The 14,039-nt window shown below is 43.5% G+C and overlaps 1 protein-coding gene across 3 annotated transcripts in view; it reads right to left on the bottom strand.

Annotated features, from left to right (window-relative positions):
* LOC117147010 (zwei Ig domain protein zig-8) overlaps nucleotides 1-14,039 on the bottom strand; it is a 133,495-nt gene that overhangs the window by 5,238 nt on the left and 114,218 nt on the right. For all 3 annotated transcript variants that reach the window (XM_033313693.1, XM_033313695.1, XM_033313694.1), the window contains 3 exons: nucleotides 11,580-11,790; nucleotides 3,151-3,278; nucleotides 2,071-2,239 (listed from right to left, as the gene is read on the bottom strand). In XM_033313693.1, the coding sequence (XP_033169584.1) occupies nucleotides 2,071-2,239; nucleotides 3,151-3,278; nucleotides 11,580-11,790 (508 nt within the window). The remainder of the gene's footprint in view (nucleotides 1-2,070; nucleotides 2,240-3,150; nucleotides 3,279-11,579; nucleotides 11,791-14,039) is intronic.

Genomic DNA, 14,039 nt, shown 5'->3' with positions numbered 1-14,039 from the left:
GCCCAAAACGAACTTCTGACGACGAAAATAAGCTGAAATCGAATCTCTGACAACATTGGAGCATGAAATGGAATTCAGTGCGACTTTCAGAACGAAATAAGATGCCAAAAACTTGCTCGACTTCGTGCTCTTGATTTCTTTACTCATTTGCAAAGATGCTGCCGAAAGCTCATTTACCGACTTAGGTATGCCTCGCCGCTCAAAGAGTTCGACTCCACCGGAAGGGGAAATAAGCCCCGGCCGCGCCCCCCTCCAAAAAGGGGGCGTTACCGGAAGGGGCGTGATCTCTCTATTCGCTGGCACTTGAACGCCTCTGTGTCGATTTCAATTTGGCTGCGCACTCCCAGCGGTTTCAGCACTGGAAAAATGAAACAGTGCTGTGCAGAATAATTAAATTAATCAAAATAATAGTGTACATCTCTAGTAACTTTTAAACAAAGTAATAAAAAACCACTTTCAATTATAGCCTGAAAACGTTTAAAATCAAATAGTTTTTCCATGGGTTTGTTTCAGTTCGATTTTGTGTGGGGATTAGAGTTACTTCCCGATATATTTATTTCTATGTTTGTGCATGTTTTCACTTATTTATTTATATATTTTTTTATTAACACTGTTTGTGCAAGTTCCATGATTGATGCAATCCACTTTGTTGCGGAAAATTGAACATTTCGTGATCGATCTGTTTGATTCTTTCTACGCTATGCAGTCTGTCAGATATTTTTTTATTAAATAAACTACTTGAGATTGGAGGTGTAGGTGTATGGGAGGGTGTTTCTGACCTCCCCCGCCCCCCACGGTTTCATCCCCGCTGGCATCAATACCCATGCCCTGCGGCGCTTTTGCCCGCAACGCTGAGCGCAAACAACTTGTGTTAATTACTTAAGTTTCAGCAGTTGTTCCACTTAACAAGTTGCTTCTTCTTCTTCCACACTCTCAGATGCCTTAGCTACTACTATATACAGTGTTGCTGTTGTTGTTATTTTTGTTATTTTAGTCTAATTCCATGGCGTATTTGTTGTAGCGTGCCGCTTACACGCCAAAGTCATTTGCGCTCAAGTTGTTAAACTTTTTGCTTTGTAAGCGCTTTTTTCCGGCCTCAGCGGAAGCGGCGAACGTTGGGCGGAAGTTCGGCGGAGCGGGCAATTCTGAAAAGGGGGAGTGGCAGCCAAAAGCCGGGGAAATCCTCCGGCGAAAAAGAGAAAGGCGTCTGCGGCATAAACGAGTCAAAACTTGAGCAAATGTTGATGCTCAAAGTTTTTCCTAACTAATTTTCTTTGACTTTACCATGTGCGTTTCAGTGTAGGTGTGTGTGTGTGTGGAAATTTGAGATATGGCAACAAATTGAGGAGATCTAACTTGCGGAGCCAATAGATTTAAACATTTATGAAATCATAAATCACACAAATTAGTCATGGTGAAACCAATATACGTTGTATTATAAAATAAAGCGCTATATATGTACATATATACCTTTGGCATTATATATAAGCAATAAAGTTATGTATGTATGTACTATTCGTATCGCTTTAACTTTGTGCCGCATCGATTTTCATCCTTTCATTCAATGGGGCACCAAACTAAAAAGCATATTGCTCATACGCAAAGTTGCCGGCTAATTGTTGGCAAGCACCCCCGGCAAATTTCCTTCCAAAAATCCATGCGGCCATCCAGACTGTGCGAGCTTTTAGAAAAAGTTGTCGTCAATCACTGGACGCGCTCGTCTGTCAAATAAAGCCAAACAAGCTTAGTTGACTTTTGGGGGCCGCACATTTGTCTTGCTGTGCTGGCCCATTCGCAAAGTGACCCCTGACCCACAAGCCAGCTAAGCCCTGCACTGAGAGAAATGTGCTCAAAAACTACTAGGATAAACTACAGAGTAAGCAAGCTAACAAAAAGCCTAGCTAATTCCTGATTCCCCGCTAGCTTTGACTCTGATCAGTAGTAGCTTAGAGATTATCTATGATTTAGACATTTCACTCGGTTTCCTTTCTAAGTGCAAGGACATCCGGAGAGCAAGGACAACACTCATATTTAGGCAAGCCAAAGCGTTTTGCATACCGGGCTACTCACCATCGACGATATGCACGCGCACCGAGGTCGGATTGGCATTGGAGGGGGTGCATGTGTAGAGTCCCGAGTCCTGGGTGATGGCCTTCTGCACCAGGAGCCGGCTGGTGGTCAGCACACCTTTCTCGGTGACTAATGATATGCCGCCGCGAGGTGAATCGAAATTTATGATCTGAAATAAATAACGCCGACGGGGGGGAAGGCAAAAAGCTTAAGTGCCAGGACACACAAAGTATTTTTTTTTATTTTTTTATTCAGTTTTCCCGGGTAGCTGGGCTAGATTGTTACATTTCCCGTTGTTGTGGGTATAATATTTGGGTTTGTGCTTGTGTTCCTTTTCGGGATGCTGGGCGCAGAGCATGTTAGTTAAATTTTTATTAATGACATCGTGTTAGTCAAGCCGGGTGCGCTTTAGCTTCAAAGCTTCGTTATGCTGGGGGAGATTTCCTATTACGCCAGCGACTCCCGAAAAATAACAGAAACATAAAAAATAGGAACCGGCAACAGAATTTCCTTGACATTTGCACAGCCAAAAAATGGAGAAAAAGTGGCCAACGAGATTGTGGCTGACCAAAGATTTTGTACCTTGTTAGTGATGCTGTACTTGGGAGGGATAAGGACTTATGTAAATATATTTTAGGCAACTGGGAACTTATGATATCTATTCGAATTTGGAATTAAATAGTTACTAGCTTCAAGTACTATATACATAACAATCTGTCTTTGATGGGACGGGACTCTTATGCAAGTAGATATATTGTTTAAGTCAATATGACGAAGGCAAACAGAAATTCCCGAAAGGTACTGACACTGTATCGTTGAAAAGTCTGTACTTTTGAAGAAAACATGGCCATAACTGAAACTAATAATCGTTAAAATCCAAGAGACAGTCGCCTTAAGGACCCTTATCAAACGTTATTATTGATGCGGACCGTATTGTGGCCCGTATTATTATATAATATTATATCGTACTTGGGGTTAGCCATGAATATGTTAGCCTTGCAAAGACGTGCACATGTCAAGTGGTTTCGTTGCGGTTTCGCGGTATTTATACGTTTTTGTGACGGCTTTTTGTGGACTCACCTCGCGGTTGTGGGACCAAATGACGGTTGGCGGCGGTTCCGGTGCGAATTTCACAATGCAAGTCAGATTGATGGTGGATCCGCGGTTGATGTGCAGCTCGGGGCCGCCGATTATGTCGGTGACGGGTTCTGAAAGACAAAGGAGCAAAAAATGAGATATACATTTGGCCAAGGATGGGGTAAAATCATTCCATAAGCTGCGGCGCACACACAAAATGGCGCATAAACCATTTTGAAAGCTCATTTCGGTTAAGCCCGAGCAACAATAAAAGTAAAAAACAAAAAGTACACACACGCTCACGCACACAGAGATATGCCCAAGGCCATTAGGAGTCGTCCTGAGCCTGTTTAAGAAAAGTTTATCTACCGTTGCGTTAAATTGTTTTCTTTCCTGCTGCGTAACCAGAGCATATGTACTCCTAACCCACTAAGAACTCGCACCATCCACTAACCAGAATAAAAAAAAAAAATACAAGACAAAAAAAAGCCATGTGTATTTGACATCTACACGTTTGTTTACTTTCTTATTCATCGTAAAACAATTTCTGACTTTCGAGCAAGCGAACAGCGGTCAAAAAACTCAAGGATGGCTACAAAAACAGTTAGCTTGAATAGATGCAAAGTGACATCGGGAAAGGAGAATATACGAAAAAAAATGAGAAATGGGGAAGAACAGAAATCTCAAATTCAAATGCTGGCCAAAGTAAACAACAAATTGTGTCATTAGTTCAAGGACATTGATTGAAATCTCGGTTGGTCGTAACTAAAATTGGAAATTCCCAACTTGTCCCCCAGACACTTTCGGAAATTCTTCCGTGCAGTGAGCGCAAATTCATAGGTTTCATATGGAAAGGATAGTTACCTATTTAAAGTCTTAAGCATACAATTTAAGTGAATTCTGCATATTTAGAATGAAAGCGCAAAGAATTTGTTCAATAAACTAGTTTCTGTATACTCTGCAAAATTATTAATTATTTCTTGTACCATTTGTTTTTGTATATACATTTCCAATTAGACTATCTTGTAATTGAAAACTTGTATGTCAATTTTTGTAGTGTATCCTCCATTGAGCCTTTCCTGCTCTCTTCCCTTGTTCAATGCTAATAAATTGGGATTTCTTTGCTGCCTTCTCTCCTTCTTCTTCTCCTTCCGCATCTCCCTCTCCGCCATCTTCCTCGCTTCCCCCTCTCGTCACCATTTTGGGAAGCAGCAAAATGGCTGTTTTAGCGCTTCCGGTTCTCAAAGAAGTTTCGTTAGTGTTTGTGTGCGTGTCAGAGTGTGTGTGTGTGTGAAAGTGCAGTTACTGTAGTCGCTAACGGTAATGTGCTCTCTTGGCTGAAAACGCCGCTAAAGGTTAGTGAAAGTTATGTACTGCCGAATGGCTGCCACTCGCCCAAAAGAAAGTGGGCGGCTGGTTAGGTGGGCGTGGCGTGGTGCGGCGTGTGTCGGCGGTTTCCCTTCTCTTCGCTGGATTTTTTTTCCCCTTTTGGGTTATGCCCCATTTTGCTATGCATCTCGTGCTCGTATCTCTCAATCTCCATTTGAAGTTCTTTATGCTCCGCAGTTATCTCTCGGCGGTACATTTCCCCCTCGACCCGCGTTAGTAGCACATTTGCCAGAGATTTGATCTCCGGGTACTCGGCTGCCTGGATACTCAGATACTTGGATGCTCGGATACTCGGTCAACCTGATGTGCAGTTAACTCTGCGAATAATCCGAGCTCTTCTCAGAAAAGTTTTCCTGCATATCCGTGCGCCACAAAAAGTAACTCAATGGGATTTCAGATGGGAAATGCCTCGCGAAAAGTTTGTAAAATGGAAGCATTTTGGGGCAAAATTCAGTAATCGAAAGATGCAATGGATATGGTTATTAGCTACAGACTTTGAAGGGGTCATGCTATACAAACTGTGTAAGTGGCTGATTCTAATTTTATTTAAATATTTCAATTAAATAGTCACTCAATGAAAAAAATCAATTTAGAACTGCACTTGCCTTTAAAAGCGAGCAAAATGAAGATCCTAGCACCCAAGGCAACTTGTTGAAGATAATTCTCGCCTGCACTTTGAAGTGTCACCTTAGTCTGGAAACTTTCACATGCCTGAAATATTCAGTCGGACGAACACTTGCCTTCAGTACTATGCACGTATCCCCCTTGCATGTCCTTATTTATTCCCTTTTTGGTTTCACCTACGTTGGCCGCCAGCTTTTATGGCAATTTAAACTTTGCCGTTCGCAACACATTAAACTTATTGATCCAAAACTGGTTCGGCAACAGAACCCTACGGAATTTGGCCGGAGCCTTTAAAAACAATGCCAAAAAGGACACGGCAGTCGGGTGGAAGAGGGAGTTGCGTAGGAAATTGCGGGTCATTCGGCACATGTGGGCGTTATGTGAGTGGGCCTGGGGGCGTGGCACATATATATGTGCGCGTGTGTGCGGCGAGTTAATATTAAACAAATATTACGCATACGACACAAGGGAGCAGCTGGAAATCATCAAACGCTTTCGCATTGTGTTTGTGTTCGTGGTTGTGTGTGCTTTGACATTGTGAATGTGTGTGTGTGTGTGTGTGTGTGTGTAGCGCCAAGAAGTATGCAGCAGGTTTATTATTTATGCCATTCATGCGGTAGAACATTCAAATAACCCGCCATATCGGTCGGAACACCCCATGCCATCACACCCACATTCCATCCATCCAGTCCCGGCAGGAATTTATGACCTTTTTACTTTTAATTTGGACAAGATGCGGGGGCGATATCTGGTGGGGAATTCCATTCGATCCGGCGCTCGGTCATGCGCTCCTCGCTCGGAGCATTCCGAACGGATTATCTTTGCTGATTTTTAGTTTCCTTCGGTGCTCCAAGTGACCCCATCCCGTCGCCATCGCCACTCGCCGACTCAATTACCAACTGAATCCGACTTTGAGAACTATACAACGGGTGACAACGTGGCAGAACCATTTAATAGATCAGTAATTAAACCAACCAAAGAAGTGCAAAGATATCACCTCAGGTAGGTGATAAGTTCTGAACGTAGAAATACAAAAAGTGTCCAGCTACTGCCATTACATAATGCGCTGCCATATGGGCGATGCCACCATCTTGACCGCGACTGTAACTACCTTGGCCTGCGCCAAGTGCGTGACCAGACTGCAAACGGCAATGGGCGAGATATTAGGACAGTCCAACGGGGCTGGGCACCAACTTCAACTCATTAATCAACGTAATTTGGAGTCCTTGGGAGTGTAAACGGCGCTTATGAATGATTCATGGCCCACTTCGGTATCTCTCGACCAATTCTTCCCCCTTTCGAATTGGGCAACTCCTATTTGGGCGCTCTTATCGAATTAGTTGCTGCATTTGCGCCTTGCACTTTGATTAATCGACATGTCAACATTTGAGCCTAATTTGCAACTTTTATGCCGGGGCTTTCGAATGTGATTTATGGCCGAAAGGCAAACACCAAATTCGCACACACACTCACACACATTTATTGGCAGATTGGCGAAACAACCCCCGGAATTTAAATGCCACAATGTGCTTCTGCGCCTCCGTTGCTCCCTGTCACTTAAAGGCATGTAAATCAAATAATAAATTTCAATAAAAAGACAAATAAAACCTATCAAACGTGTATGTGCCCAAAAATGATTCTGAAAAGGTCGCCATCACGACCCGCCCATTTGCGTTTTCTGGTTGTTTACAAGCTGATTTTAAATGCCTGGCGAAAAACATTCGATATTTGATATGTGCCTCGATTTAAGAGGTCTACGGAATGTCTAGAACCTCGTAAGGACATCCTTAGAACAAAATGACAGAGCTTAGAAATGATTTTATTTCAGTAGCCGCCATCTCTTTAAGTCACTTAATTGAGGATAGAACATAAAATATATTAGCATCAAGGACTTTATGCCTTTGTTCATGCTCAATAATGAAATTTAAATTTAAAGTTTATTTTCAACTTTAAATTAGTAACATAACACTGAACCTATTGTTTATTAAAGTCCCCCATTTACTTACCCCCATGAACCAGCCTCAAAAACCCCTCGCAATCTTTAATGCGAACCATAAAAGTGTCAGCGTTTCGGTGCGGAATTTTATATGTTTTCTTTGCTGTCATAAAGGTTAACGTAATGCTGCCTATAACAACACACAAGCACCCACTTAGACAAAATCGGGGGCAGGGGCACGCCCACTTTGGCGAAACTGAAACTCCGAGAAGGCAGCAAAGGCTTACACGCTCATAAACCTTTATGCGTTTTCAATTGAATTGTCCCGAAGTTTTGGGCGGATCCCGACCTTCATTTTTCCGTTGACTGTGGGTAATAAAATTTGTTGCCGTTGTCGCCATTGTTCTACGAGGCGCGATTTTATGATACCGTCAACATATTTCAACTTGGCAACGAGAATGAACGCTGAATGAGTCGATTGAGCGACACACTCACTTACGAGATTCCGTTCGGCAAAAGATTTATTTAGAGCAGATCATGTTTTTAAGCAATCGTTGGTATATCCTATTTAAAAGATATTATTGCTCACTTGTTGACACCAAAAGTAGTGATTTAGTGGACCTTTAACTCCATATCAATATCATCTTACAATCTCTCATTTTAAAATCCGCGTTCGCCTTGAACTTTTAGCCAATTGAAATGCTAAATGGCCAATGGCAAAGTGGTCCCTGGGCAAAGCGCAACAAGCTCTTTGGCGGGTAACAATGGCGACAAGGAGGACAATGAGTTGGCTGCCACGGTCTGTGGCACGTACACGATTCAACGGTTCAATAGTTGATTGGGCAACGGCTTATGAACTTGCCCCGACACATGCATATATAAATGCGAGCTGCGAATTGCAAATGGCGAATGGCGAATGGCTATGGCCATGGCGAATTGCGAAATCGACTTTTGTCCGTTGATTGACTCCGCCTGTCCGAACAATCGGGACAAAAGGCAGTCCTGGCAAACAGCTTGCAGTTGACAGGATGCAAAGCCAGAATCTATCAACCGTGCATTATAAATTCAATATGCACCGCACACACGCATCCCAACTCCATGCATACATGTTATATGTACATGTATGTGGCACTGGATGTATAAGCGATGGATTCGATCCGAATCGAATCGAATGGAATCGCATCGAATCGAATCGAATCGATTTGGCCGAACGGGAAATCATTGCACATTTGATAATCATCGAGAGCTCTTCTCTGCACACGGAATTGTTGTGTGATTATGGAGTAGGACAAGTTTTGGCCCATATAAGCCCTCTTTTTGGAAAACCAATGAAAACATGTTTTTAAAGATGTCTAAAAATATGAAAACCTACTGCTTAAGTCTTGGTGTTCCATCCATTATTGTACCAATGACTGTCCACAATTTGTTTCAAGTGAATATACTTCACTGCTCTATTTCCATTTCCCCTCCTTTAGCTATATGTATATATGCATATTCATTATATATCGCCTCTATTTGGCGACGTCTGCTGTCTCCCCCAAATGTAATGGTCGTACACTTCTGTCCCATAAACCTTCTGGCATTGGGTTTGTCCAGGAAATTGACTTGAATTATTTGGCATTCGGCATATCGCATGTCGCACCCCACAAGCCAATAACTTAACCGGCGATTGCTCCGCCGCCCCTCGAATCGCCCAATTTCATGGCGGCTGTCGTCACTGACAAATGCTAAAAACTCACTTGCCCACTCTCTGATGTCGATTCGGTCGGGTTTCGTCACGAAGCTTTCGTCACGAAGCCAATGACAGACGGACGCACTTTATTTGCTGGCATTTGGCATAACAAGAAGGACGAATGCCAACGTTTACCCCTCGACAAGGATACTCACAGCTACACTTGAAAGAACTGGCTCAAAGTTTGATGGATAATTAATATTTAATTTTGTTTCGTTACTAAGCTAACTTTAGTTGTTGATATATAAGCACATATAAGCATAATTAAATGACCGCAAGTATATACGAACTTTTCTCAGTGCATTAGACTCCATTTCAGGGTGTGATCTACAGTCAAAACCAGAATAATAGCTTAAGCTTGGGCAGAAATGCGCCGGTTCTATGGCAAACAACCGCAAATGTGTTTGTGCGTGACTGCGGGCAGGGCCACGCCCCAGTTCGCAACGCCCCCCGTTCCGGTATCCGGCCCAACCTGCAGCCCCTATCCATATCCGCTCCGCATATATGTGCACACATACGTACACAAATGTATGTATGTGTGCACACCCCACTCGAACCCCGAAGGCAAAGTGTTGAAAGTGGAATTATGTGTGTTTGTGTTGACATTATAATAATGGTTTGGTTTATGTTTATAGTCTGCTTCATGCAACCGTACACATGTTCGTCCTTTCGTCCTTTCCTCTGCTCCCACTCCGATTCCGATGCCGATTCCTATTCCTATTCCCATTTCAATCCCTAACACCCCTTGCAACTTTTGCTGCCATGTCCATGCGGCATGGCTGTTTGTGTGTTTGTGTGCTTTGATTACTATTCAAATATTGTGACAGTGTGAAAAATAAACAAATTTGCATTATTTATTTTCATATTTGTTTGCTTTCGGGCCTGACAGTGACTCCGAGTGTGAGTCCTGACTGAGTCCTGCCCAGAAATAAGCTTCATCTGCTTCACTCCCCTGGAAAAACCCCCCGCCTCGTCCGGCGACCGAAAGCGGAAACTTTTCGCACGCTTTGCCCGCCAGAAAAGTTAGCTCGTAATTTTTCCAACAATTAATAAAACAAATTATGCATTGAAAAGAGCCGGCGAGGGACGTTTTGATTTAAATAAGATATGTATCTACAAAGAGCCTTATTTATGAGGGTGCAGCCGAAAAATGTTTGCCAAATGAGGGGCTAAATAAGGTGAAAGCGAGAAATATAAATATCTGGGGATGTTCGCTTCGGAGAAACATACTAATTGATTATAAATTTTAAATTTTAGAAACTAGAGAGCAGATGTATTTCTCTTGGGCTTTTACAGTGTCTACATGCAGTGAATTTTTGCTACCGACTTTGCTTTCAAGCGGATTGTGAAACTTATGAATTCAATATGTTTAGTTATCAGAGCATTTTGGAAAAAAAAGCACTGGGCTTTTGAAGAATATATGACAGATCCCTTTCACTCATCCAAAAGTAACCACAGCTGCGGTCATGACAAAGTAAATCTAAAATACCCAAAATATTGTGTGTCGTGTCATTAGTTTGCGGCGCCTCAAAAAGAAGGCAACGTTTTCTTGGCATCGCCCTTTTGTGCCGCATAAGTTGTGATTTATGAGCCGAGGCAGCCACACCGCAGCCCATCCCACTAGCGCCAACTTCCAGCGGCCAGCAGCTCCTCTGGTATCCGCAGTATACGGTATCCACCATCTCAGATCATCATGCGCGTCCCCTGGTCGCTTGGCTGCTTGGGTGTTCATCGGATGGGCCAGGACGGGCCAGGATGATTGTGGATGGGAGAAACTGGGTGGCGGCGGCCTGTGAAAAGCCATAAAGTGCAAATGGTGCCCAGGGGAATCATCAAACAGCAAAAAGCTGCCATAAAACGACACAAACATGTGCGCAACACCAACACCGCGCGCCAGAGTGGAAATGGTGGAAGTGGATGGGGGGCTCTGGGTGGCAGGATGACTGCGATGCGGGATGCAGGGCTACAGGGCTACAGGGATGTCGGGATAAGGTAGCTGAAATGGAGACCCGGAAATAGATACCCCATCAAGTGGTCAACATTCGTTGGTGTGGCTGTGTGTCGGTCGGTGTCGGTCTGTGTCTGCATGTGCCCACCATGCCAGATTGGATATCAGTGTAAACATCAAAGTAGTTGGCAAATCACTCACACGTAGCCAACTAAAAGCGCCGTGGAGCTGGCGGAGCTGGAGGAGCAGAAGGGGCTTGGCTAAGATGTTCGGGAGTGGGATGTTAGGAGTGGGAGTTGGGGAGGGAAACGTAGATGGAGGAGCCATGCCGTGCATGGCATACAAATTGGCGGCAGTTTTGGGGCCACACTGAGCGAAATAACGACGCCGCTTGATTAACTTGCCCAAGGAAAGGGCAAGTGGAAATGGGAATTAATAGAATAACAAGGGGGGGCAACTAAATGTAGTTGGTTTTCTTGTTTTGTGTCGACCCTACAATGTGCGACCAGATAGATAGATATACAAATTTTGTATCTATATATTTGCACGGCGGGAGTAAAGGACTCGTACTTTGAGTACCATTCATAGAGCTCACGAAACTCCAATTGAAACTATGTATTTGTATGCACTTCTGTGAAATTAATTTGTCACACGCTGGCATGCGGTTACAGAGTATGAGTATAAGTATTGAGTTGGTCACAGTCTGTCATAGTTATGTTATTGAATTGTATCACAAACAAATGGTAGCTCACAAAGTATAATCTTATCTCAGTTCAAATGAATATATATTCTCGACTACTCACCAACAATGTTGAGGTAGACGGAGTGTCCAATTGGGGGCGTGGTCGATATCTGGCACTCGTAGATGCCGGAGTCCTTGCGCTGCGCGTAGCGTATACGCAATGTCCAATCCTCGGCGTGCGGCGAGTGCATTGCCTCGAATCTCTGGTCGGAGGTGTATGTGTAGCGGCCGACGGTCAGCAGGTGTATATCCCTGTGTCGCACCCAGGACACCTGAAAGGACGAAAGAGGGAGGAAGGGGAGGCACTTAGTCCGGCGTCTGGCGATGGGTGAAATGGCGTCGAGCTGCCTCCAAAGTGCAGTGCCAAACTGACTTTTGGGGCTTTTAATTGCGCGCTTAGTCATCGATTTGACTTCTGTGTGTGTCCGTGTGGTGTGTGTGTGGCTGCCTGCACGAGTATGTGTTTATTGCACGATTACAGGACATCCTTTCCGCCACACTCACATACGCAAACACGCACAGAAGCCACTGGAGACCGTCGTACGATAAACAATTTAAATGCCAAATTGAAATCGAATGTGGCTGGGCCACTGCTTACACCGTAAGAAACTCTAAGTTGCTTCGTTGCAGTTGAAGGAACGTTGGTTCTTCAGATTCCAATTGAATTATAAAAACAAACATGATGTTTCACTAACTGACAAATATTCTACAAAAATAAACAAAATAAGCATACCCATTAGTTTCCCAATTTGGTTACAGTGTCGGATTTGCTGAGCTTAGCAGCACGCTGCCTTTTGTGGGACTCTCGAAAAGTCCAGGACGAAAAGCGCAGGACTCGCCGCTCCTATATGCTCTTTGAGTTTTATGGCGAATCAGCTGCCCCCTCGACGGCTCTTAACTGTTGGCCATAATTACGCGCCGCTTAACTCGCTGCCAGGGGCGTGGGTAAATCGGATGGAACGGGGAAGGGGGTCTGGGTTGGGTTGTGCTGGAATCGGGCCTGACAAATCAACAAACGCATAGCATTTTGGGTGCGGGAAAAAAGATTTTGGGCTGCGGAACGTTGACATCGCCTGTGGTCTGTGGCAATGGCGCGAAACAATCGCATGCCGAAGTGTGTGCCTGTGGATACGGGCCGCCATTGAGGATTTGGGATTTCGGGATTTCGGCATTTCGGATTGTGTTGACTTTGTCCCACTGCCCGCATTTACATACATCCATACTCGGACTATATATATACGTATTTATGTGTGTGCGGCTGACCAACTTGCACCGCCACATGCACAAACGCCCAGCTTCTGCATGTTTAAATGCGAATTGGAATCGAACATTTCGAATGATTGGCAAATGGAGCGGCAGCTGGACCAGATGTCCCTATGACAATCGTCCTTTTCCTCTTCCCTTGCAATTTTCATATTTCCTGTTCGGCCACACTCCAAATCAAACGCTGGGCGAAATTACTGCCACATGCATGTGATATCACCAATTATAACCTATTTCAATTGTTAAATTCCTAAATTACATTTTATTGCCAATATGTTTCCCACAAACTCAATATCCTAGGTATTCTGCAAAGGTCTGCAGATTTATTCCGAAGGTACAAAAATTACTTTTAATTTTTTTCTTTTTTTTTTTCTCTGCACATTGAAGCATATTCGTTTCCTATGCCCTGGCAGTTGTAATTATTTTAAGGGACTCTCCCTCGTGCGGCATTTAATTGTACTTTTGTTTCAAAATTCAGTTTACTCGAGTCCCACTCCAAAATGCAAACTGTGCATGTGTGTGTGTGGGTGGACATATATTAGTCCCTATGATTATTTGTTCCGAGCTGCTGGTTTTATGCATTACCACTCACGATGGCAGTTTGAAGTTTGAATTTGTTTTGCTCTGGGAATTGAAAATTCAACGAATGAGCAAAAGGGATCGAGCAGCATTAAAAAGGGGAAATTTGAATAGGATTGATTTCAGTGTGGCCAACTGGGCTTGTGATGCTTAAAGACGAACGAATTTTAAATTGTTCTTACATTGCGAAATACAAAAAAGTATGAACTGTGATAGTAATTAGTTTCAGAGTAGCCTATTTTCAAATACTGCACTCGCAATCGCAGAAAAAAACAACTAATGACCCTAAATTTGGCATGTTTAGAGCGTCATGTATTTTTTAGCTGTTTAAGTATGTTTGGTTTAGTCATTACGCACAGTTGGTAATTATTTTGTGCGGATTTTGGGCCTGTTAATGAATTTGTTGTACAATTTGCACCACCAATCACCAAGTTGCATTCTGGGCATTCTATGTGAAGGCAATTAGATAATTACGACAACATTATTAGCAAATTAATTTTGATTTTATGCGGCGGATGCCACACGCCAAAAAGAGGATTGCACATTTTGCCCAGAATGTCCCCTTTCCCCGCACCCATATCCTTAGGCCCCCTCTACTGCCAACAACTGTGTTTTCTCTGTGCAATTGCAAATTGCGCATTTTTGTTGCATTTACCATCGTTTTCGTTGTTGCCGATTG

Source organism: Drosophila mauritiana, chromosome X (genome assembly GCF_004382145.1).
Source record: "Drosophila mauritiana strain mau12 chromosome X, ASM438214v1, whole genome shotgun sequence".
Lineage (NCBI taxonomy): Eukaryota > Metazoa > Arthropoda > Insecta > Diptera > Drosophilidae > Drosophila > Drosophila mauritiana.
This window is presented reverse-complemented; position numbering and strand designations above follow the sequence as displayed.